The sequence below is a fragment of the Cinclus cinclus genome, chromosome 16, assembly GCF_963662255.1.
Source record: "Cinclus cinclus chromosome 16, bCinCin1.1, whole genome shotgun sequence".
Classification (NCBI taxonomy): Eukaryota; Metazoa; Chordata; class Aves; order Passeriformes; family Cinclidae; genus Cinclus; species Cinclus cinclus.
In genome coordinates this window covers 12,083,292-12,104,155 of record NC_085061.1, presented here as the reverse complement: position 1 = coordinate 12,104,155, position 20,864 = coordinate 12,083,292, and the positions used below count along the sequence as shown (strand labels likewise).

General features: G+C 53.8%; 2 protein-coding genes across 2 annotated transcripts; one reads left to right on the top strand and one right to left on the bottom strand.

Annotated features, from left to right (window-relative positions):
* The first annotated feature begins 546 nt into the window (after positions 1–546).
* DNAJA3 (DnaJ heat shock protein family (Hsp40) member A3) lies at positions 547–10,623 on the top strand. The gene is made up of 12 exons (XM_062503352.1): positions 547–802; positions 922–1,055; positions 1,465–1,548; positions 2,120–2,332; positions 3,042–3,194; positions 3,975–4,122; positions 4,795–4,859; positions 5,688–5,816; positions 6,250–6,365; positions 6,661–6,758; positions 8,764–8,880; positions 9,575–10,623. The coding sequence occupies exons 1-11, from the start codon at positions 547–549 to the stop codon at positions 8,865–8,867; spliced, it is 1,500 nt and encodes a 499-aa protein (XP_062359336.1). The 3' UTR covers positions 8,868–8,880; positions 9,575–10,623.
* Positions 10,624–11,458: 835 nt separating this feature from the next.
* NMRAL1 (NmrA like redox sensor 1) lies at positions 11,459–14,661 on the bottom strand. The gene is made up of 5 exons (XM_062503821.1): positions 14,622–14,661; positions 14,199–14,437; positions 13,211–13,457; positions 12,545–12,735; positions 11,459–11,629 (listed from the first exon to the last, which is right to left on the bottom strand). The coding sequence occupies exons 1-5, from the start codon at positions 14,659–14,661 to the stop codon at positions 11,459–11,461; spliced, it is 888 nt and encodes a 295-aa protein (XP_062359805.1).
* Between the last annotated feature and the right edge of the window lie 6,203 nt (positions 14,662–20,864).

The window sequence follows — 20,864 nt, the reverse complement described above, 5'->3', positions numbered from 1 at the left end:
GGCCTCGTGTCCTGCTTACACCCGGGCTGTGACAGCGGCGTGTGCGCAGCAGGGCCTGGCACGTCCCGGTCGCCGCTCAGCCCGGCGGGGCCTCCCCCGCGCCGCAGGCCCGAGCCTCTGCCGAGGAGCGCTCGAAGGCGCCAGCCCGGGGGACGAGGGCGGGAGAGAGACACGCTTGGCACGAATAATCCTCCTCCTCTCTAGAGGAAAGCTGCTACCTCGCTGTGGGTGCCGTGCCAGGCTGCTGTGCTGTGTGAGTGTGGGCGCTGTGTTACTGCACTCGCTGTGCTTTCAGAGCCTTTATTTCCCTTTCTGTCAGGTATTTCACCTGCTAGGGAAGAAGAAGAGCAGCCCTGGAAGGGCGCAGACGGAGCAGAAGGCAGGATTCCCAGCCCCGCTACAGGAGGGTATCGCAGGGGGCAGTGCCCCGCTGCCCCCAGCCCTGTCCCAGCACATTCCTGCCCGCTGCCCCCGGGACCCGCGGTAGCCCCGCGCCCCCTCCTTGCTCCGCCCCTCGGCCCCGCCGAGCCCCGCGCATGCGCAAGCATGGAGCAGCCGCGACCGCGGCGTCGTGCGCATGCGCGACCCGTCCCCCCCGCGCGGAGTGCGCAGGCGCAGAGCCGCGCGCGGGCCAAGATGGCGGCCGGGAGCGCGTCGCGCTGGGTCGGGGTGGCCGCGGGGCGCGGGGCGGGGAACGCGCGGCCGCCGCCGCCGCTGCTGCTGCTGCTCCGCGGGCTCCGCGTCCCGCCAGCCCGCGCCCCGCGCCGCCTCCTGCTCCTCCGCGCCGGGCTCTGCGCCGCGGGTGAGGCCGCCGGGGACGGCCGGGCTGGGCCGGGTGGAGGAAGGGGACACGGCCGGGGGCAAGGACCCGAGCCCCGCCGGCCTGGCCCTCACGGCGGCCCCTCTCCTCCTCTCCCGCAGGGACGAAACGCGCTGCCGCCGCCGCCACCGCCGCCTTCCACAGCAGCGCGGCCCGCGCCAAGGAGGACTATTACCAGGTGCTGGGGGTGCCCCGCACCGCCACGCAGAAGGAGATCAAGAAGGCCTATTACCAGGTGCGCCGGGACCCGCCGGGCCACGGCCCCGTGGGCAGCGAGAGTAGCCAGGGCTGCCCCTTCGGCGGGGCGGGGAGCAAACCCATCCCCGTGTTTGGAGCCACTGATGACAAGGGGAGGAGGCAGCGGGAAAGCGTAGCACATGGCCTTGGGGATCGTTTCCAAAAGCATGGCCTGCCTGTGCTGTCATCGCTTATCTCCTTCCAGAAGGATCTAGGCTTGTTGAGAAGATCAGGATCAGCTCCTGCAGTTCCTTGTTTTGGGTTGATAAAGGAAAATGAAAGGTTTTAGTTCCCGGGAATGCATCTGGGGAATGCCAGGCTCTGCCTGATGTGTTTTTCCTGGCATGTGAGATATGCTAAAATAAATAACTCCTGCCTGTCCCTAATTGTTGGTTTTTGTTTTATAGTTGGCAAAGAAATACCACCCTGACACAAACAAAGACGACCCCAAAGCGAAGGAGAAGTTCTCTCAGCTGGCAGAAGCCTATGAGGTAATAGCAGGATTTTATTGTGATGAGAAGGAGGAAAGATTTAGAGGGTAGATGAGGGGAAACATTTCCTGTATAACTGTGGCTGGTTTTTGATTCACTTCAATCTGGAACACCTCTGTCCCAAGAAATTATTTATTTAGTCCAAGTATCTGATTTAGCTGCATTGGGCTCTTTCAGTTTTCCCCTTCCTTAGCAGTGACTGGCATGAATATCACTTCCATGGAATTATTGTCAGTTTAAATAACGAATAAGAAACCTGTCAGCAGGTGTTTGAGACAGAGGGACTTTCACCATGCTTCCCCAGCGCTGCTTTTTGATTCCAGCACTCTTCAGCTGATATTAAAATGATCAGCTGCTTAGTATAACTTATTTCCTGCTTTTTATAAATTAGTAAGACCATTTTTCTGGTGGCGAGCCGATAGACACCAGGGAAGCAGCAGCTTGTTCCTAACTCCTGTGGTGCTGGGAGCTGGGTGAGACCTTGATGGAAGGTCTGAGACCTGAGATCCAGGGATTCTCCTGGATCTCTTGGATTCTGCAGTCCCCTGATGGCTCCATTCCTTGCCCCCAGGTGCTGAGTGATGAGGTGAAGAGGAAGCAGTACGATGCCTACGGCACGGCGAGCTTTGAGGCCGGCGCAGCCGGGGCCGGGGCTGGCGCGGGGCGGCAGTACTGGAGCAGTGGCCCCTCCATCGACCCTGAGGAACTCTTCAGGAAGATCTTTGGGGAGTTCTCAGGATCCCCTTTCGGTGATTTTCAGACTGTCTTTGACCAGCCACAGGAGGTAAGAGGTGCCTTTATTTAGGAATGAAATGGGAAACTCAAACCAGTGTCTCTCCCCAGCTTCGTTCACAGAGCGCTCTGGGAGCTTCAGCAAGGAGTTATTTCTGGGAATGTCAGTGAGTTCCTGTGGCATGGGGAAAGTCTCAGAGTTCTGCTAAGCTGTGCAGAAACACATCCCACACCTCCAGACAGGATATTTTTTCTGGGCTTGAGCTAATTCTCTGGTGTTTACTGACACCACCCAGTACTGCCGAGCAGTTCCATTGCTGGAGAGGCATCGTTTCTGCTGCAGGTTGATTTACGTACGCCTGCTTTGATCTGTTATACTAAAACCCACAAAATACTTTAGAACTATAAACCAGGCCTTCCAGCAATATGTTTGGCTGCTTAATTGGCTTAATTTTGCAACTTAATTACCTTCATGTTGCAGAGAGGCCCATAATAAAATCTGTCTTGTTCTTTGTGCAGTTAAATGCTCCTTTAAGTGTTGATGGTTCATGTGTTGTCTTCAGAAGAGCTTGGTGTTTGGTACTCCTGATTTTACTAAAAATGACCTTTTTCATATAAGAAGAATTTCCTCTTTTGATCAGTCGTCTTTGCTGATGACTTCTGTTTTAAGCATTGTTTGATATTTAGCCTAAGCTCTTCTCAGTATCCTTAAGACCCTGTCACACCTCAGTGATGGATCTATATCCATGTTTCCTGTGCAGTATATCATGGAACTGACATTCACCCAAGCTGCAAAAGGTGTTAACAAGGAGATTGTGGTGAACATCCAGGACTCCTGTGTGCGCTGTGATGGCAAAGGACACGAACCTGGCACCAAAGCTCAACGCTGTCACTACTGCAATGGCACGGGCATGGTAAGTGCTGAGCAGGACACCAGTTCTGCTCTGCTTTCCCTTCTTGAGGAGAGTCACTTCATTCCATGGTGAAAAATTCTCACTGCACTCATCAGCTTATCTCAGGTAAAGCCGAGTTAATATCAGCTTGATGCTAATAAGAAGATTTTCTTTGTTTTAAAGTGCTGTGCCCAGCTGAAAGCATGAACCTTCAGGCTGGATCCTCTGCTACTGCACATCCCACAAACCATATGAATATAATGTAACAGCTCTGAAACTCCTCAGGCAATAAATGGATATCTTTAGACTTGGGGGGTGGAGGAAGGTGGTGAAAACCCAAGGGTAATAATGAAATAAAAAGATGCAGGTAATGATGGAGCTGCAGGCTTTCCATGCATCTGATTCTTTGTGTGCTGTAGTGGTTCAGTTCAGAGCTTAGTCACCATAAGGTTTTTTTGGACACTGGCACTAATTAATGTAAATGGATTGTCCTTGGATTCATCAGAACACAGATGTTTGTAGCACCATAAGGAGCTTTGTTACTTGTTGTGCATTAAACCCAGACACTGATGTGTATTTTCCTTGCCCTCACCACGTGACGCTTGCTCACAGTGGTGGTGTTCAGTGGAAATCGGAATGCGATGGTGAGTGCATTTCAGAGCCAGCTTTCTGCTTCAGCCCTTGCTGGAGATATCTCAGGATATCTCTGTCCTGACAGGCTGTGACCAGAGCTCGAACGTGCTATGTGAGAGGTCTCTTGTCAGCACTCATGATTTGCCCATGTGTGTTGTTCCTCCCCAGGAGACCATCAACACGGGCCCGTTTGTGATGCGCTCCACGTGCAGGCGCTGCGGCGGCCGTGGCTCCATCATCACCACGCCCTGCGTCATGTGCCGGGGCACGGGGCAGACCAAGCAGAAGAAGACAGTCATGGTTCCTGTGCCAGCTGGTCAGTGTTGTACCTGTCTGCTGCTCTCTTAAAGAGCTGTAGTTATTTACTGCCACTGACAGGTACAGATGGGGAGGGGACAGCGTAAGACCTTTTCCTGCCAAGAAATGTCTTTAAAACAAAGCAGGTTGACAGCTTGGCAATGGAACGGGCTAGTGATGAGATAGACCTTCTGGCCGTGGATATAAATGTTTGCTTCTCTCTACCTGAGCTTTGGATCTTGCCTGGGTCCTCCTAGGCAGGTTTTGAAGAGTGAATCTCCAAAGGTTTTGTTGCCATGGGTCTTTTCATTTGTCCTTGATGAAGCTTGGGGAGAGGGTGGGAATCCTGAAAGCCTTGGCTTGGCTCAAAGGGCCTTCCTCACCAGAGACAATTCAGTGGTGGGACTAAGACTTGCTTCTTTGAGACCACCCTGGGAGAACAGCCTGTAATTTTCCTGCATCTTGTGGAGGCTGATGTGTTCCTTAATCCAAAATATTTCTGTAAAGAATTCTGTACATACTGAAGTAACAAGCATGTTGAGGGCATAGGGATCACCTCAGCGGTATAAACACGTGCTGACCCTTTCTCCTTTGGGCTGTGGTGGCCAGCTTTTGGGATTGGCAAGAGTTGTAGGTATAACCTACATGTGGGTTATATCCAAGGTCACATTCCCTCCTGTTGTGATTGCAGGTGTTGAGGACGGGCAGACAGTTCGGATGCCCGTGGGGAAGAAAGAAATCTTCATTACGTTCAGGGTATGTATCCCAAGCTGGTTTGTTATTTAAATTGGTTGTTCCCTTCTCAACTGCCTGAGAAAGGACTGCAGAATGTGCAGAGGAGGATGAACCAGTGATCCCGTGGAACAGCTGAGGTAACCTGATCCCTGTGAACTTTGAGAGATGGCAGGAGATCTGCATTGTAGCAAGGGGGGTAACTTTGTTCTTGAAGAATTGCACCTTGTTCCAGGACCAGCCCTCAGGGTACTGTGAATCAAAATGCAGAGTAGGTTCTTCATGCCTTGAGTTTTTGACTTGGAAATGGGAGGGAGCTGCCTGCTGGCAGGGATGCCACAGGAGGCTGCCTGGTGAAGTGTCCTGCAGATCCACCTTCAGGGCTGCTTTGAACCTGTCCTGTAGCTGGGCCTCCTGTCAAAATCCTGCCACACACATTCCTGTTGAGGAGAAAATTATTTTCAGCACCTCTTTTATGGTGCAGGAGGGTTTAATTCTCTTCCAGCTTGTGAGGCCACTGCAAAGGTGCTTCATCTCCTTCTCACTTTTGGCTGCCCCATGTTCAGGGTGCTGGACAAGGCAGTGTCTGTCTCTGCAGAACCATAGTGACACAGATAAACTAACAGCAGGATTAGGGGAGGGAGTTCCTGAGGCAGGAAGTAGGGATCCTTCCAATCCTATGGCTAATTCAGTTATGTCAAGACCTGTGTTTTACTAGAAGACCAAATATTAACTCACAGTTCTTAGCCATGCAGTTTGGGGATGGCATATTTTTTTCCTGAGACCCTTGGGAGGGGCTTACTAGGAGAACATGGTGTGGTCACTGCTCTTTGGAACTTTCCTGCCCTCCAGGTTCAGAAGAGCTCTGTGTTTCGACGAAACGGAGCCGATATCCACTCGGATCTCCTGATCTCAGTAGCTCAGGCCGTGCTGGGAGGCACAGCCCGGTGTCAAGGCTTGTATGAGACAATCAACATCACAGTGAGTACCAATATAACTGGGCATGAATCACTGGGGCACAGCAAAGGCTTCTCCTTTGTTGCAAAGGTGGGGAAAATCTCCTAAGTCTGCCAGTATTGCATTTCAGACTACTTCAGGATTGAGCCTTAAGTAGTTTGTGACCTGCCTGGTCACATCTTCTTTCCTGTTGCTGTGTAGGGACAGGGAAAGAAAGGGATTTCTGGACAAGCCCCATCTGGGGGCCTACAGGCAGTGTCAGGTTCTTTACTTATTCCTTCAAAAGTTTTTCCATCGTTACTGGCTTAGCTTTGGGATGTGTCCCAATGCATGAGCATACCAGAGCTCTACCATCCTACTTTAGAGCTTGTTGGAGAAGCAGATAATTTTTATAGATGTGTAATTATTATATAAATGTTTAATTAGAGTAATAAATGTGACACCTGTGTGTTTATAGATACCCCCTGGTATTCAGCCAGACCAGAGAATTCGAATGAGTGGGAAAGGCATTCCCAAGGTCAACAGCTATGGCTACGGAGACCACTACATCCACATAAAGATAAAAGTTCCTCAGTAAGTAGAGCTAAAACAAGTTCCTGTGGAATCTTAAAAACTCTTTGCAAAAAACATTGTTTAGAAGCTGTGAAAATTCCATGAGGTGAAACGCAGTGGGTCCTACCTCTCCTTTTCCACTGAGAATTCTTTATAGATCATTCCTTATAGATGGCTTATTTAAAAAAAGTATGTGGATGCCTAGTGTATTCCTACACAGTGTACTCCTGTCCCTGCCCCTCGTGGGTGCTGCTGGGGAAGGTCTGGGAGGGCCCTGTCCCCAGGCCATCCCTGAGCCTGTTTCCTGGTGCCACAGGAGGCTGACAGATCGCCAGCGAGCCTTAATGATGAGCTACGCCGAGGACGAGGCCGACGTGGAGGGCACGGTGAACGGGGTCACCAACACAGCGTCAGGTGAGCAGGGGGAACACCTGCCCCTTCCCTGGGCAGCTGCTGTGGGAGTGCAGAGAGTTCCTTGAGCATTGTTGGGGGAGCAAGGTGAGCCAGGGTCACCGTGAGGCCTGTGGCAGCACAGCCTGGTGTAACAGAAGTAGTTCTAGGGTGATATTAACAGGCTTGAGCACACAGCAGGGAGGCAGCCTCTTCCCAGGAAGCTTATTCCAGTACCTACCATGTGTGAGCAGAGAGCAGGCACTGAGTACTCCAGGGTCCAGACAAGCTGTGCTGATGAATGCCTCCTGCTCCTTGCTTCCCCTGTGCCAGGACTTGCCTTGAAGCAGGAAAGCAAATGTGCTTCAGGCCAATTTGCTGTGTGATTCTAATTCAATGTGCTTCTGAGCACAGCAGGGCTGTTTCTCGTGGAATACTGATGGGGGTTCCAGCTGGGGCTAAGCTCTCTGTGTGTGGGGAAACCTGGGCTAGGAGTGTCCAGTGGTGCCAGTGTCAGCTCTGGTCAGTGGACAGCGTCCAGTGCCATGGAGGAGTGAAGGCAGCTGCGAGCTGGGAGCTTTGTGAAGCTGCTCTCCAGCTCCAGGTGGAAAACAGATTCAGCAATTGTGTTTTAAGTTCCAGTGATGAGGTGCTTGGAAGAGGCAGCAGCTAAAGGCACAACACATGGTAAAATACTAAAGAAGGAGCTTTGTCTCTCACTACTGGAAAGCAGTTTTTTTGTTTGCTTAACTGGAACTATGAACTTCGTAAAGCCTGTTGGATTTTGGTTTTGGTTTGAAATCCAACAGGCCATTTATGTCTAGGCAAAGATGAGAGCCTTTTGGAGCTGCTGAATGATCCCAGGATCTGCTCTGCTACATGCCAAAGTGTGAGGAATATAAGCTTAAGTGCAGGATCTGCCAAATACTTCTCAGTGTTTTGTTTTAGAGTGCTTTCCTAACACAGAAATTATGTCTTTCCCAAATTACAGTCAGCCTTGGGGGAAGGGCAGAGAGCTCTGAGCACTGAATTTCCATTCCAGCCTTTTAAAGGCATTTATGTGCCAAAGAGAAAAAAGCCCCATTGTTCAAACTTATTTTTTTAAAAAGCAAACCTGCCAGTCTTTACCATGATGAAGCAGCAAGGTGGTTTAAAACAACGCCAGTAGGTTGCAGTGTAGAGACAGGCTGTGCTGAGGGAGGCGTGTCCTGCCTCGGGATTTCATTCCATTGCATCAGTCCCGAGCCCAGCACTCAGCCCGGGGAGGCTGGGCAGCACCAGACTCCGTGGTCTGCGTGCACAAAGAAAGCTTGAGGGGGCATTTGGGATCTCATTATTGATGGTTTTACTGTAGAAAAAAAGCAGATCAGCAAAGAGGTCTCCTCTGTTGTCATTAGAGCCGCTACTGAGGGACAAACAGAACATACAGGACAATTTTAAGCATTCTTTATCTGGACAGTTAGTCTGAAATACTTGTAGCCTTTTTCATTCTACATCAGTTAATTTTCTGCTTGATACTGTCTAACCACTGCTGGCAATGGCACAAATCAGGCTCCTGGTGTGGTTTTGCACTGCTTTGCAAGGACACAACATTGAAACAGGAAAAACTTGCTTCAGGGACCACCAGTATAGATTTTTTAACCCTATAAAGTCCTGTCTGGCTGTGATTGAGTTCACCACTTGTTTTTAGTGGCAGACTCTCAGTTCCAAGCACTTGTTTCCAAAGCCTGTGAAGACCCTGACTCAGTTGTGCAGCACGAGAATTCCCTTGCCAGTTGGAGAGCTGGGGAGAGGGGAAGGGAACAGCTCAGCACCTGAGCTCATGGTTGGCTTTTCCACTTCTGGGATCTAGTCTCTCCAGTGCTTCCACTGCAAGGGGTCCAGTCCTGTGGGTCGTTGACAGGTGCAGCCCTGACATGAGGGAGCAGCACAACCAGCTGCTTTCTCTTGGCCATTCCCTGTCTAAAGCACCCCTCTGGTCCTGGTGGGAGATGTTTCTGACTGCAGCCCCTTTGCTGTTTGTGTCCAGGTGGCAGGGCCACGGCTAGCGCTGACGCAGGCGGGGATAGGCCTGAGGCTCAGGAGAACAAGGAGGGATTCCTTTCCAAACTTAAGAAAATGTTTACCTCCTGACACCCCATCTGAGGTAGGAGGCCTCTTGTGTTTCACTGTCGTCTTTCCCCCACACTGAGCACTTCTTGGGAGGTGGAAGCACAATAGCACAACGTTGCTTCTCACTTAGCCTCAGGCCTTCCAGCCTCGGGTGTACACAGCCCTAGTTGTCCCCTGGGACCTGGAGCAACAAGCCAGGGATTGAAGTGCATTGCTGCAGCAAAGAGCAGCACAGATGCTGGGTGTACCCTTGGGGAGGTGGCTGGCCTCCCCTGCAGCTCTGCTGCTGGAGCTGTGCCCAGTTCCAAGCACTGAGCGTGTTCCCATGAGCTGGTCCCACTGGGACCGGGTTCTGCCACACAAATCCTGGGCTGCAGTGTCACTGCTGCTGGCACACTTGGGCTGGATTCACCCCTGCCATGGGCTTACAGCACCAGGGAGGAGCCAGCCTTGTTACAGAACACAGCAAACCCCACTATGCATCACTGCAGTGTAACTTGGGTGCTTCAGCTGGTGCTGATGTGTTATGAGGGAGCACTGAGACTTGGAATCATCTACAACAGACACAGTCTTGGACTCCAAGGGCTCAGCTTTGCATCTTTGTAGGCTTCAAAGCTGGCTGTGCTGTAGGGCTGAGAGTGTGACAGCAGGTCAGGAGGGGAGGTGCTCCCAGAGTGGGCTGTATGCTGTACCAGGAAATTGTAACCTTCCTCTCACTTCAACTGCAGGAAAGCGTTCTACTGGGAACTAGGAGCCAGCAGCAGGTCATCCATGCAGTTGGGGGTGAATCTTTCTGGCAGCCAGGCTCTGGAGAACACAGGATGTCAGTCAGCAGCACAGCAAGAATCCCAGCTGGAGAGGCCATGGACCACGGAGGCACCGACACAAACCCCACCCACTGTCCTAGGAACTGGCAGTGAAGGAAAACGCCAGCTTTGCAGAAGTGTGGCTCTCTGAAGGCTGCTCCACAACCCTACTGCTGCTGGAAGCTTATTTGGTAAAAGTTGAAGTATTATTTAGAATCCAAACCAAGAGGAAATGTGTAATAAATATTCCAGCACAGAGCAGCAATTTGCTGTCTGGAGGCCAAGGCCACCAGCTGCTCACTCAGGTGCCCTTTGGGATGCCAGGTGAACTCTCCAGGAGACTTGCTGAGTCAGGGAGGTCTAACCTTGTCTTCACGACAGCCCTGCTACCCTGCACAGCTCCAAGTGGAATCTCCCTGTGGCTGGGCATTGTCTGAGCCCAGCTGGCTTGGCTCCCTCACAGCCCTGGGCTTTCTCTATCCTGCCGATTGCCTGCACAGAGCAGTGATGGAATCTGCACTTTGCCTCAAGTTTATCCCCTGAATAACTAAAGTTATCACACAACTGCTGTTGCTTCTGGACTGGTGCAAGTCGATCACTGAGCCCTTTGCCAGTTGGGGACAAAAATATTTTGTTACCTTAGTACAACACCCATAGCATAAAGGATTGGTCAAAGCATCGTTGTTTTACTTGTGTGAGAGTGCAAGTGAGGTGGATCACTCCTTCCAGATGCAGCTGAGCTCTTGCAGTGAGTATTCCATGGTTACTGTAGCCTGCTGTGTTTGTGATACCGTGCAGGTACCATCAGCCCAGTACTAATCAGTTCAACACCAGTTAAACAGGGACATGCTGTAGTCTTGCCCTTCTTAATTTGCTGAAATAAAGCACGTGTTGCCTCCTGATTAAACTTCTGTAAAGTGATTCTGTACCCATGTAAATAAGATGGACTTCATAAAGATATTTAACAAGTGCTATGCCTTGCTGCCTTGTCTACTCTTCCACCTGGTCTGTCACCTCTTTTCCCTCCCCTAGTAACAGGAATGAAGGGTGGGGACAAGGAGGGGACAGGGTTGGATGGGTCGAGCATTGCTAGGGGCTGCGATTGACTTTAAACACAAAGCTGCAGTACTTTAGGCATGTGAGAGTTTTCCACTGAACCTTGGACAGTCTAGAAAAAAATGAGTTTTGTCTGGGCTCATTGGGACAGTGACTGAAAGTAGCCTCAGGAGTCTAAGGACCAGGGCCAGAGCTATATGATGAGGAATCAGGCTCAGCTTTTGTGTTATACTCACAGGAAGTCACTGCAGTCCCTGCTTGCTGGGGTGACACTAAGCCTCCATCTCTCCAGTGGCTCACCTGAAGTGCCCAAACCAAAACCATGGAGAAATCCCATGTCTTCTATTTGCTTAGGAGCTTGCAGCAGCCCTGGCTTTGGATACCTGGGGTACACACCTTCAGCCTGCCATGTGGTGCCGTATGCTCAGAGCTGCCTGGGAAAGGAGGTGATCCTGGGAAAACAAGCCCCCACCACCCTAGAACACCCACAGTGACCAAAGCAACACCTCCCTGAGGACAGAGTGCAGATGCAGTGCTTCTGCCAGCCCTCTGCCTGTGCTGTCCAGCCCTTCCTCTTGTTCCAGCTGCCTGCATAGTCCCAGCCAGCTGCAGGAGCACACACATGGACCAGCAGGTGGACTGAGCTCTCCCCAGCTGGGGCAGGATCAGCTTCTCCCTGGGGCACTACTGGGAAGGCAGCAGTTTCTACGTGCTGCTAGAAACCAGGGAGGAAGAGGAGGGAGGGGAGGCTCAGAAGGCATTCTTGTTGTCCCCCACCCACTGCTGGAAGGTGCGGGCCTTGGGGTTGAGCTTCATGGTCAGGGCCACATTGCGGTCTGGCTTCAGGGCATAGAAACGGAACATGGCAGCCATCTCCTTGGCCCCAGGGAAGTCCTGCTTCTCGTACTCCTCAGGGGTGATCTGCCAACAGAATTGGGGGAAAAAACTGTTTCAGAGGCTGCTGGGGCTTCCCCTCAGCCTATGGGGGGGTGTGATGAGGGCTCTGTTAGAGCAGCCTGTCACAGCATTGCCACTGGTGTGGAAGGCTCTTCAAGGCACTTCTGCTGGGGCTGGGCAAAGGATGCAGCCAGCCAGCCTAGGGCCAGCACCCAGGTCTGGCACACAGCTGGCCAGGGTCTGGAGCAGCTATGAGGGAGCCCTTCCTCACACCAGAGCTATGGCTGAGGGGTTCTAGAAACTGGCTGGTCGAGGAGGCAATTCAAGTTGCCACCTGGCACCCCAAAACCTCCTTCCCTGCCTGAAACAAAGGGCTTGGTTCACTGTGCTTCTGGGAGAGCAGAACCTGCAGAGAGCATCAGAGGGGCTTGGTTTCTAATGAAATGCACTTTGTTCTCAAAGCAGGGAACCACCACACCCCTCATCTGTTGTATTGGCTGCCTGAGGCATAACTGAAAGGCAAACAAAGATTAAAAGTAAGTCAGGAAGGGGCAGGGAGTGGTCAGGGGTGTTGTTAACTGTGACACAGCACAGAGGCCAGGAATGTTGTAATGGTGACACAGCAAAGCCCAGGGGCAAACCCTGCTGAAGGGAAAGGCACCCAGCAGAGACCTGTTGTGTAGGTGCCCATCCCTGGCTCCTCTGGAGACCTCCCAGCTCAGTTATCCCTCGGAGCCAGGCACAGACCTGCCCGGGCACATCTGTGTCTTCCACAAACATGAGATCAGTGACAATACCAACAGGGCAGTGTCAGTGCCAAGCTGTGCTCCAGCCACCCCCAGGGGCAGCAGGACTAATCCTGGACACCAGTGCTGGGCTGTACCAAAACGAGCTCTGAGTCCCTCAGGAACATCACCTACACCAAGGGACACTTCCTACCTTGCTGGCTGTCACAGTCTTGCCTGTCTGCTGGGAGAGGATGGCAGCATACTCTGCCTCGGTGAGCTTGCCTGTGCTGAGTCCTATCACTTGGCCAACGTACTCCCCTGGAGACTTCAGCAGGCAAAGTACAACAGGCCCAAGGTCCTCCACAGCCATCCCATCCATTGGGGTGTCCCCCATGGGCAGCTCTGTATGAAGAGATTGATTCCAGCTGGAGTGCAGTCCAGCTCTGAGGAGCTACAGTGGAGTTTTCAGCTCCCAGACTCTGGCCATGAGGTGAGTGAGCGATGAGAGCACCCATGAGCATGGCAAGGCAGGAGAGCAGGGCTGAGCTAAGAGACCTTGACACCAGAGCAGCACCATGAGTCGCCAGCAGCCCCACCACCTCCAACATCCCAAACACAGGCACTTGAGGTGTCCAGAGCTGCTCTGGGATCTGCAGAACAGCCCTCAGCACCACAAACAGGCCCAGTATCCTGGTGGTTTCCTGCAGGCCACCAGAAATAGGTCTGAAGGCCATAATGCAGCTGGCTGTGGTCAAGCTGGTAGAGGCCTCTTCCACCCTACCACCCCACAGCCCTAGCAGTCTCTCCACCCCTCAGCCCCTGCACAGTGGGAGCAGATGAGGACAATGACAGTGACAGAGCAGGAGCTCCTGCTTACCCAGGACAAAGGAGTCTCCCTGTCTCTTCTGTGGCTTGAAGATGGAGAGGAAGTTCTCAAAGTAGAACGGCAGCCGGATGATGGTGGTGGGAACCCCAGTTTTCTGGAAGTACTCCTCCACCACGCCTTTGCCATCAAAGTGCAGCACCTCCAGCTGGCCCCCTGTCAGCTGGTGCACGTTCTCCAGGCCACTGAACACGACGTGGTGCAGACCCTGGTGCTTGGACAGGTCAGCCAGACGCTGTCCCTGGGCACAGGGAGAAACCAGCCATGAAGAGGGGAACGGGACATCCCCAACATCCCCACAACCCCCCTTCCCTCTGGGGAGGATCCAACTCCCACCAACCCTCAGCTGGGACCAGGGCTGAGCACACTGAACTGTCCAGGTGGAGCTGACTCCTTTCCTAACCCTGTCCTACTTCAGAAAGACCACACACCCTCCAGTATGGAGCTCACTGCTCCACCAAACACGCAAGCACCAGCATAAAGAATCTGCCTGGCCAACATACCCACCCTAAATTATCTTTTGTTCCTTGCCATCCAGGTGTGGTAACTCTGCTACCTTGCAATATCTGTCCTGAGGTGAGCACCACCCTTGGGATCTCTGATACTGCAGGAGTTTGGCCCCAAAGCTGCAAGCACAGAGAGCTACAGATCCCCCAGCTCTGCCCGGGGAAGGCTCTGAGGAGCCAAGTGCTCCTACTCCTGCTACTCCAACTCCTGGGAAATGCTCTCCATGACAAATTTAGCAACTCCCTGAAGACACCAGACTCTGTAGCCATGCAACTGCGAGGGAACAAAGAACAAGTCCCGGCTTTGAAAGAACTGGGACCTGGTGTTTGTGAGGCCTTGGGGTCTTCTGGACTAGTCACTCAAACCATCAGGGCTGCCACGGCTGCTCCAAGAGCTGTCCCCACTTTGATGCTGCTCATGATCCACCCTGCCAGATCGTTCAGCACGTGGTCCCAGTTAATACCAGGATAGGTACCTGCTCGATTTCCTTCTCCTTGCTGCAGTGTTCCCAGAAGTTGGTGACAATAAAGGCTCCGTAGGCACCCGCCAAGGCCCGCTGCAACGATGCCTCATCGTCCTGATCTGCCTTCACCACCTCGGCTCCTCTCCGCCTCAGCTCCTCCGCCTCCTTCTTCCCGGGGCTCCGCGTCACGGCGCGCACCTTGAAGGTCCCATCGTCCAGCAGCGCCCGGGCCACACCGCCCCCCTGGGCCCCTGCAGGAGCAGCCGGTCAGGGCCCCGCGGCCCCGGCACTCCGGGATGCGCTGGGGCCGCGTCCGGAGCGCCCCGACTGCCGCAAGGACCGAGCCCCGCTCGCTCCCCGCACTCCTCATCACCGCCGCCTCCGCCCCTCGCCCTCCCCGCCGGGCTCAGCCCGGGCCTCTCCCCGAGCACTCACCGGTGGCCCCGAACACCACGATCAGCTTCTTCCCGGCCATGCAGCAGCGCGGACGGTCCCGGGGCTGGGACAGGGCGAGAAGCAGCGAGGTCGCACGGCCGCGGCTCAGCCTCCGGACCGGTCCCGGGAAAGAAGGAGGGACCGGGGAGGGAGCGGGGCCATCGCCGGTCCCGGGGGGCAGCGGGCGGGGAGGGAGCGGGGCGGCTGCGGGGCCATCGCCGGCCCCGGAACACCGGGCGCGTCTTCCCTCACACGATCCTCACCTCGGCTCGGTTCGGGTTCAATCGGTTCCGTCCGGATCGGTTCGGGTCCAATCGGCTCCGCCCGGATCGGTTCGGGCTCAATCGGTTCCGTCCAGCTCGGTTCGGTCTAGTCGGCTGGGTTCGAGCAGCGTGCGTTCGTCTGTTCGGACTGACCCGATTGTGTTCGGCTCTTCCCGACTGCACTCGGCCAGCCCGTCCGGGCGGGGCTCAGATATCCATCCCCTCCAGGCCCCGCCCACCGCCGGCGTGGGGCTCCGTTCCCATCCCATCCCATCCCATCCCATCCCATCCCATCCCATCCCATCCCATCCCATCCCATCCCATCCCGTCCCGTCCCGTCCCGTCCCGTCCCGTCCCGTCCCGTCCCGTCCCGTCCCGTCCCTTGGCCCAGCCGCCTGCTCCTCGCTCAGGAAACGCGATTAAAACCCGAGATCCACCCTCGGGTACCCTCTGGGAGGTGGCCAGGTGTATCCCTTCCTCCCCGGGGACCCCCGAGCCTCCCACCCCAGTAATGTCTTTTCTTGGTGTGGAGCCCAGGCTGTTCCCCAGGCTCGTCCTGCTGCTCCCTCTGGAGCTGGGACAGTTCTTTATCCCCAGGTTCGTTGCCCCCAGGCAGGTGACTCTGTGTAGGTCTGAGCTGAGGCTCCGTTCCCAAGCAACCTCCTGCCAAGCAACCGCACGAACTAACAGAGTCACCCCTGGGTCTTTTGTCACCTCCCCTGCCAGCTCCAGAGGGGCTGAGCTCAAACCCACCCTGCTGGGAACTCCATAGGTTGAGTTCAGTAAATAACTACATTGAGAAATTTGGGGTTGAATCCGGTAAACAGCCCAGAAAATGCGTGAGTGTAATACACAGTGGCAAAGAAATATTTCAGATGTATTTATTCAGATAAATGACGAATTGTGAAAGCAGGAGGCACAACCCTGACTGGGGTTTCTGCACAGTCATTTTGGATGTGAGGGACTTTAACTAGATCGGCTGCTGGGACTTACCAAGCGAGACCACCCTCCAGATGTGGAAATTACCAACAGACCTCAAACTCGCCAGAGGAAAGGTTTTAACCCTTAGTGGGCACAGCCTGGGGCAGGCAGAGAGCAAGACACAGCCCAAAGTGGTGGCTGAAGGTTCGAACTCCTGCTTGCCCACACCTCTCCTCCCCAAACACAATTCAGTGGCCAGGAGCCCACCCTGACCCCGCCAGCTCGCCACCACGAGAGCTCCATTTGCCACCAGTGAGATTTTTATCGGATTTCCAAAAGGAGGGTTTTGTCAAACAAAAATGGAAAATATGACTGACCCCACCTGCCTGTGTGGAGCTGGGGAGGGGAGATCCTGCCCATCCTGCTGCTCTGGTAGCTCTGGCTCCTTGGTGGGATGGGATCCAGGAGACAAATCCTGTAATTCCAGGAAGCATTACCGAGGGCAAGAGGATGGCTTTGGGAGAAAGGGAGGCTAATCCTACCCTTTAATGCCACTCTTTCGAAACACAACTTTGATTTACTCATGGAATTATTTCTTTGCACTACCCAGTGAAGGACAGAGCTTCTGCAAGTCCAGTCTCTTCCATGGGATATTCCCAGGGTTCCTGGCCAGTGAGGGGACTGTGTAGCAAAACCCCTCGGCTCTCCCAGGCCGGGGTGAGTTCATGGTTTTGCTTGAAGTAAATTCGCAGTAGTCCGGATGTTGTTGGGAGCAGTTTTGTGGCTTTTGGGAGAAAGCATCTGAAGCCGGGGGAGTGTCCGAGCATCCCACCGGGACATCCCCGGCTGTCCCTGCCGGGGGTCAGACGCTGCTGGGTTTTGGCGGATCCCTCACCCCAATTTGCGTAGCCATCAATCCTTCTCTGACAGGAAGGAAGATCAGAGAGACGCGGGGCAGGAAGAGGCGAGAAGCGGACGGAAAAAGACAAAAAGCCACGGGGCTGGAACCGGCGGGGGAGCCCGGAGCCACCTTCCCCAGGTGCTACCCGGGGTCCCATCACCTGCAGGGGACACCAGCGGGAGGGGTGGCTTCTACCTTGAACCTGAGCATCAGTCGAGGAGGAAGCAAAGCTCTGGGGATAAAGAACTGAGAGGGACGCATCCTCCCTGGGAGGGGCTGCATCCTCCTGTGGCCACGAGGATGCCCTCGCCACTGCCCCGCTCACACACCGGCCTGGGGAAGGCAGCAGGAGGACAAGGTAGGGGCTTGGAGGGGCTCTGGAGGGGTGTAGGGACAAGGGGAGGTGTCGCTTGTCTCTCCTGCGTGGGGACAAGCTGCTGCAGAGCTCGTGCTGTGATGGCCACGTGAAGTGGAGTCGCTGGGCAAACTCGGCAGGGCCGGGAGCTGCTGGACAGAGGTGCATGGCATGGCATGGCATGGCATGGCGTGGCCACCAGGCTGGCAGGAGTGGGTAGAGCCTGGAGAGTGATGGAGACGAGCATGAGACCCCACAGGGGACCTGGCACATGTCACAGATTCTGTCCCCTTGCCTGCTCTGCCTGCCAGGGCATGAAGGCAGCCACAGCCAGGTTGTCCTGCCTGCCCAAAGCTGCAGCAGCTTCCTCCCTCTTAATGCAATTTTCTAAACTGATTAACTTCCAAACCATCCCGAATAAACTCCAAGATGTACCACCAATAGAAAAGGAGGAGATTAGTGATACACCCACCTGCGGCATGGTGCAAAATTACACCAAAGAGTGGGGCAGGGCCCTGGGGTGTCACAGGGAACTGGAACTCAGCCCTGCACCCAGGTGGGCACAGAGGCCAGGCACCCTGGGCTACCTCAAGGTGCAGACTTAATCCTTCTGTTATTTAGGCACTTATGGGCACTGTGTGGCCCATAAATATGGGACTGCTGGGGACAGGACCTGCTGGAGCACAGGCTGGCTGCTGTCACCCCCTGGCACATAATTGTCACTCAGGGTTTGGCCACCACATGGAAGAGCTATCCAAAGCCAGGCAGGCATGGTTGGGAGCCAGGGGACACGTCTCACTCAGGATGTTCCTGTTGCACAAAATCTTCATTCTGGAGAACTTGCAGCTGCTCTTTGGGATGCTCTGCAAGCCCAGAAAGGTTGTTCTGACCAAACCCAGAGGTCGCTGGGGTGGGTACCACATCCCTCAGCATCTTGCAGCCCTGGGGATGCAGGCTGGAAGCAGCTCCTGCCCAATTTTTCTGCTGATATCCTGAGATGCTGTGGGTGGCAAGGGCAGAAGCTGTTTGCTGGGAGGATCTGCTTTTCAATCAGATGTTTGCACATCTGTGGTAAAGCATCCTTGGGGCACAGCCAGCTCAGGAAATGCATCAGCCTTCTTTCTGCAGCTTGTGAGGTGCAGCAGTGCCCTGCAAGGGACCTCTTCTCCAAAATTAGCTTCATTTTTACCTGTTTGGAATAACTCACAGATCGATTTTTCCCTTTTTTTTCTGGTGAGATTTGGGACTGGCACTGTTGGCATCCAGCCCGGGACCTTTCGTGGCCCCTCACCTCCTATTTAATCCCTGCTCTGTCTGGGCCCTGCTATTTGGGTTAAGGAAACAAAAAAACAAAACTCAAACCCGGAAGAGATTAAATTTGACATTAAATACATTTGGCAATAAATTTTGCTGGCATTAAATCCAGACCAAAAAATATAAGTCATATGTAAACTTAGATAGCCGAGTTACTTGAGTTACTTGAGTTACTTGCCAGCCTGAAAGGGTCATAATTGAGTAATTATGCAGAAGGTATTTTATTGCACGTTTAATTAGCTGAAATTAACGGTGTGAAATCTCTTCCATTCTGCCAAAAGGTGGCAGCCTGCATCCTGGGTTGGGGATTTCATCAGCTCAGGGGGAACAGCTGGAGGTGTTGGCCTGGGAAATGTTTTCATTTCCAGGCAGCTCGCTGCTCTCCGATGTGGGATCAGTTCAGGGTGGACACATGGCAGGAGAAATAACTAAAAAGCGCCGAAGGTGAGCGGGTAAAGGAGCCCTGAGGAGCCCAGCCCGGCGGGGCCAGTGCCGCTCCCCTCCCGTGTCCGGGGCAGCGCTGAGCCAGGGCTGAGCTCCGGGGGCTCCATCACCCCAAAACGCACAGCTCTGGAGGATTGGCTGCACGGAGAAACCCCACATGGTGGCACATGGACAAGGAGATGGCCAGGCTGAGGTTCCCTGTGCATTTGGGACATGGAGCTGAGCTGGAGTGGGTATCTCCCACTTCGTGCAGGGTACTGTGTGATGATACAATTTTTAACTCGCATAAAAAGGCTTTTAACCTTATCCAAATACTGTAAATCAGTCAATTTTCAGGTGTTTTCCATCTGTGGGTGCCTGCAGACATCCAGAGCTCTTGCCCAGATCTTTGGTGCCTGTCTAACCTTGGCACCTCCCGCCCACTGCAACAGGTTGGTCCCCAAGGCTCTACGAGCTGGGAAGTCCCACTGGAGGTGCCAACCACCCCCTCCCCACCACACTGCTGGTGAATCTGCCCACGAGGTCCTGCAGGAGGACAAACACAGATTTCCAGCAGCTGAGCATCACCTGCTGCAGTCCCGGTGCTTCTGGGACACCTCCTGGCCTTGTACGGTTCCAATCCTCAGCAGATTCCTAAGGCAAAGGGTGATGGATCTGTCTGGAGCAAGAGGAAGATCTGGGAGGCAGTAAATGCCTGTTGTCTCCAGACAGCCTCATGCTGTGGCCACCTCAGGGCTGTCCCTTTGTCCCAGATTCTCTGGATGCTGCTCTGGTCATGTTGGACTGCCAGGAGTGAAACTGCACATTCATAATTAGAGCCAGAGATGAGCAGGAGCAGCTACATGCAGGCCTGTGTTCTCTGGTGTTGATGTCAGGAGTTTGAATCCTGGAACAGGATGGGCACAGTGAAAACCACAGCAGCTGTTTGGGAGAGAATTGACTGTGCACGTGGTGGCTCCCAGCACTGATGGGTTTTGAGCAGGGACATTCAGGTGGGATATAGGGATGGTGGTTCATAGGGATGGTAGGATTGGAGCTGCTGGAAGAACACATCAGTGTTGTGTACACATCCTTAGAGGAGAGGATTTTCTCCTGGGCTGGACCTTTGGACCACATTAAGCAAAAAAACCCCAAAAAAACACAACAAAAAAAAAACAAACTGAAAATCCCCATTTCCCTCCCTAGGGCTTACAGGTACCATTTACCCATTCACCAGTTTGGCTGGGCAGACCCCTGCCCTCCAGCCCCTTGTCCCAGTTTCCCTGGGGACACAGGCAAGGCAGGGCAGACACAAACCTGTATCCCTGCTCCTCTGGCTGACAGTGGGACATTGTCCCTGCTGGATCCTGGCCAGGCAAAACTGCACAGCTGGGATATGCAGGATGGACACCTCGGGCAGGACTCATGGCCAAACTTGGAATGAGCTGGGTCCTATCCTGGACACACCTGGATCTCTGTAGGGGTTATGTAGCTTGGCTTTGGCTGGTCCTTACCCTTCAGACAGCTCTTGTGAGAGCTGGTAACTCCCTCCAGCCCCTCAGGATGCAGCCTCCAGCAGCCCCGTGTGGTCCTAGAACTGCACCTGAAACTATTGTAACCAGAAAAGAAACCACAGCCCCTGCATTATTTCTTCTGCTGCTTTTTTCTCCCTGTGAGATGCCTCTGCAGGAGCTGGCCCACGGCTGCTGGTTTTTCAAGGAGTACCAGAGGACAGCATCAAACATTCTCTGGTGTTGAAGCAGGTTTCCCCCATCAAAGGGCTCTGTTTCAGGGGAAGGGCTGCAGGGAACATCGCTGCAAGCAGCAAAATCCCCTTTCATTCTGGCCGTGTTCTGGCTTGCACAGCAAAGATTAGAGACAGACCTGGGGACTGCAGAGGCTTAATTGAACTTTGCAGGCCAGTTAGAGACATGAACACATCAAAGGGTGAACATTTCACTGTGCATTGCTCACTGAGCTCCTTTAATTGATGGTATCTTCACTGACCAAGCCACTGCCTGGGGGGTGATGAGTAAGAGCTGCTGCTGGGGCCCTGCTGCTCCCAG

Bases quoted from the DNA above. Each gene is read 5' to 3' on its own strand.
- NMRAL1 (XM_062503821.1), bottom strand. From the start codon at position 14,661: ATGGCCGGGAAGAAGCTGATCGTGGTGTTCGGGGCCACCG. The intron at 12,736-13,210 runs GTAAGCAGGAGC...CTCTTCATACAG, and splicing joins GGGAGACTCCTTTGTCCTGG to AGCTGCCCATGGGGGACACC. The intron at 11,630-12,544 runs GTAGGAAGTGTC...TTCTGTTGGCAG, and splicing joins AGACTGTGACAGCCAGCAAG to ATCACCCCTGAGGAGTACGA.
- DNAJA3 (XM_062503352.1), top strand. From the start codon at position 547: ATGGAGCAGCCGCGACCGCGGCGTCGTGCGCATGCGCGACCCGTCCCC. The intron at 2,333-3,041 runs GTAAGAGGTGCC...TTTCCTGTGCAG, and splicing joins TCTTTGACCAGCCACAGGAG to TATATCATGGAACTGACATT. The intron at 6,366-6,660 runs GTAAGTAGAGCT...CTGGTGCCACAG, and splicing joins ATAAAGATAAAAGTTCCTCA to GAGGCTGACAGATCGCCAGC.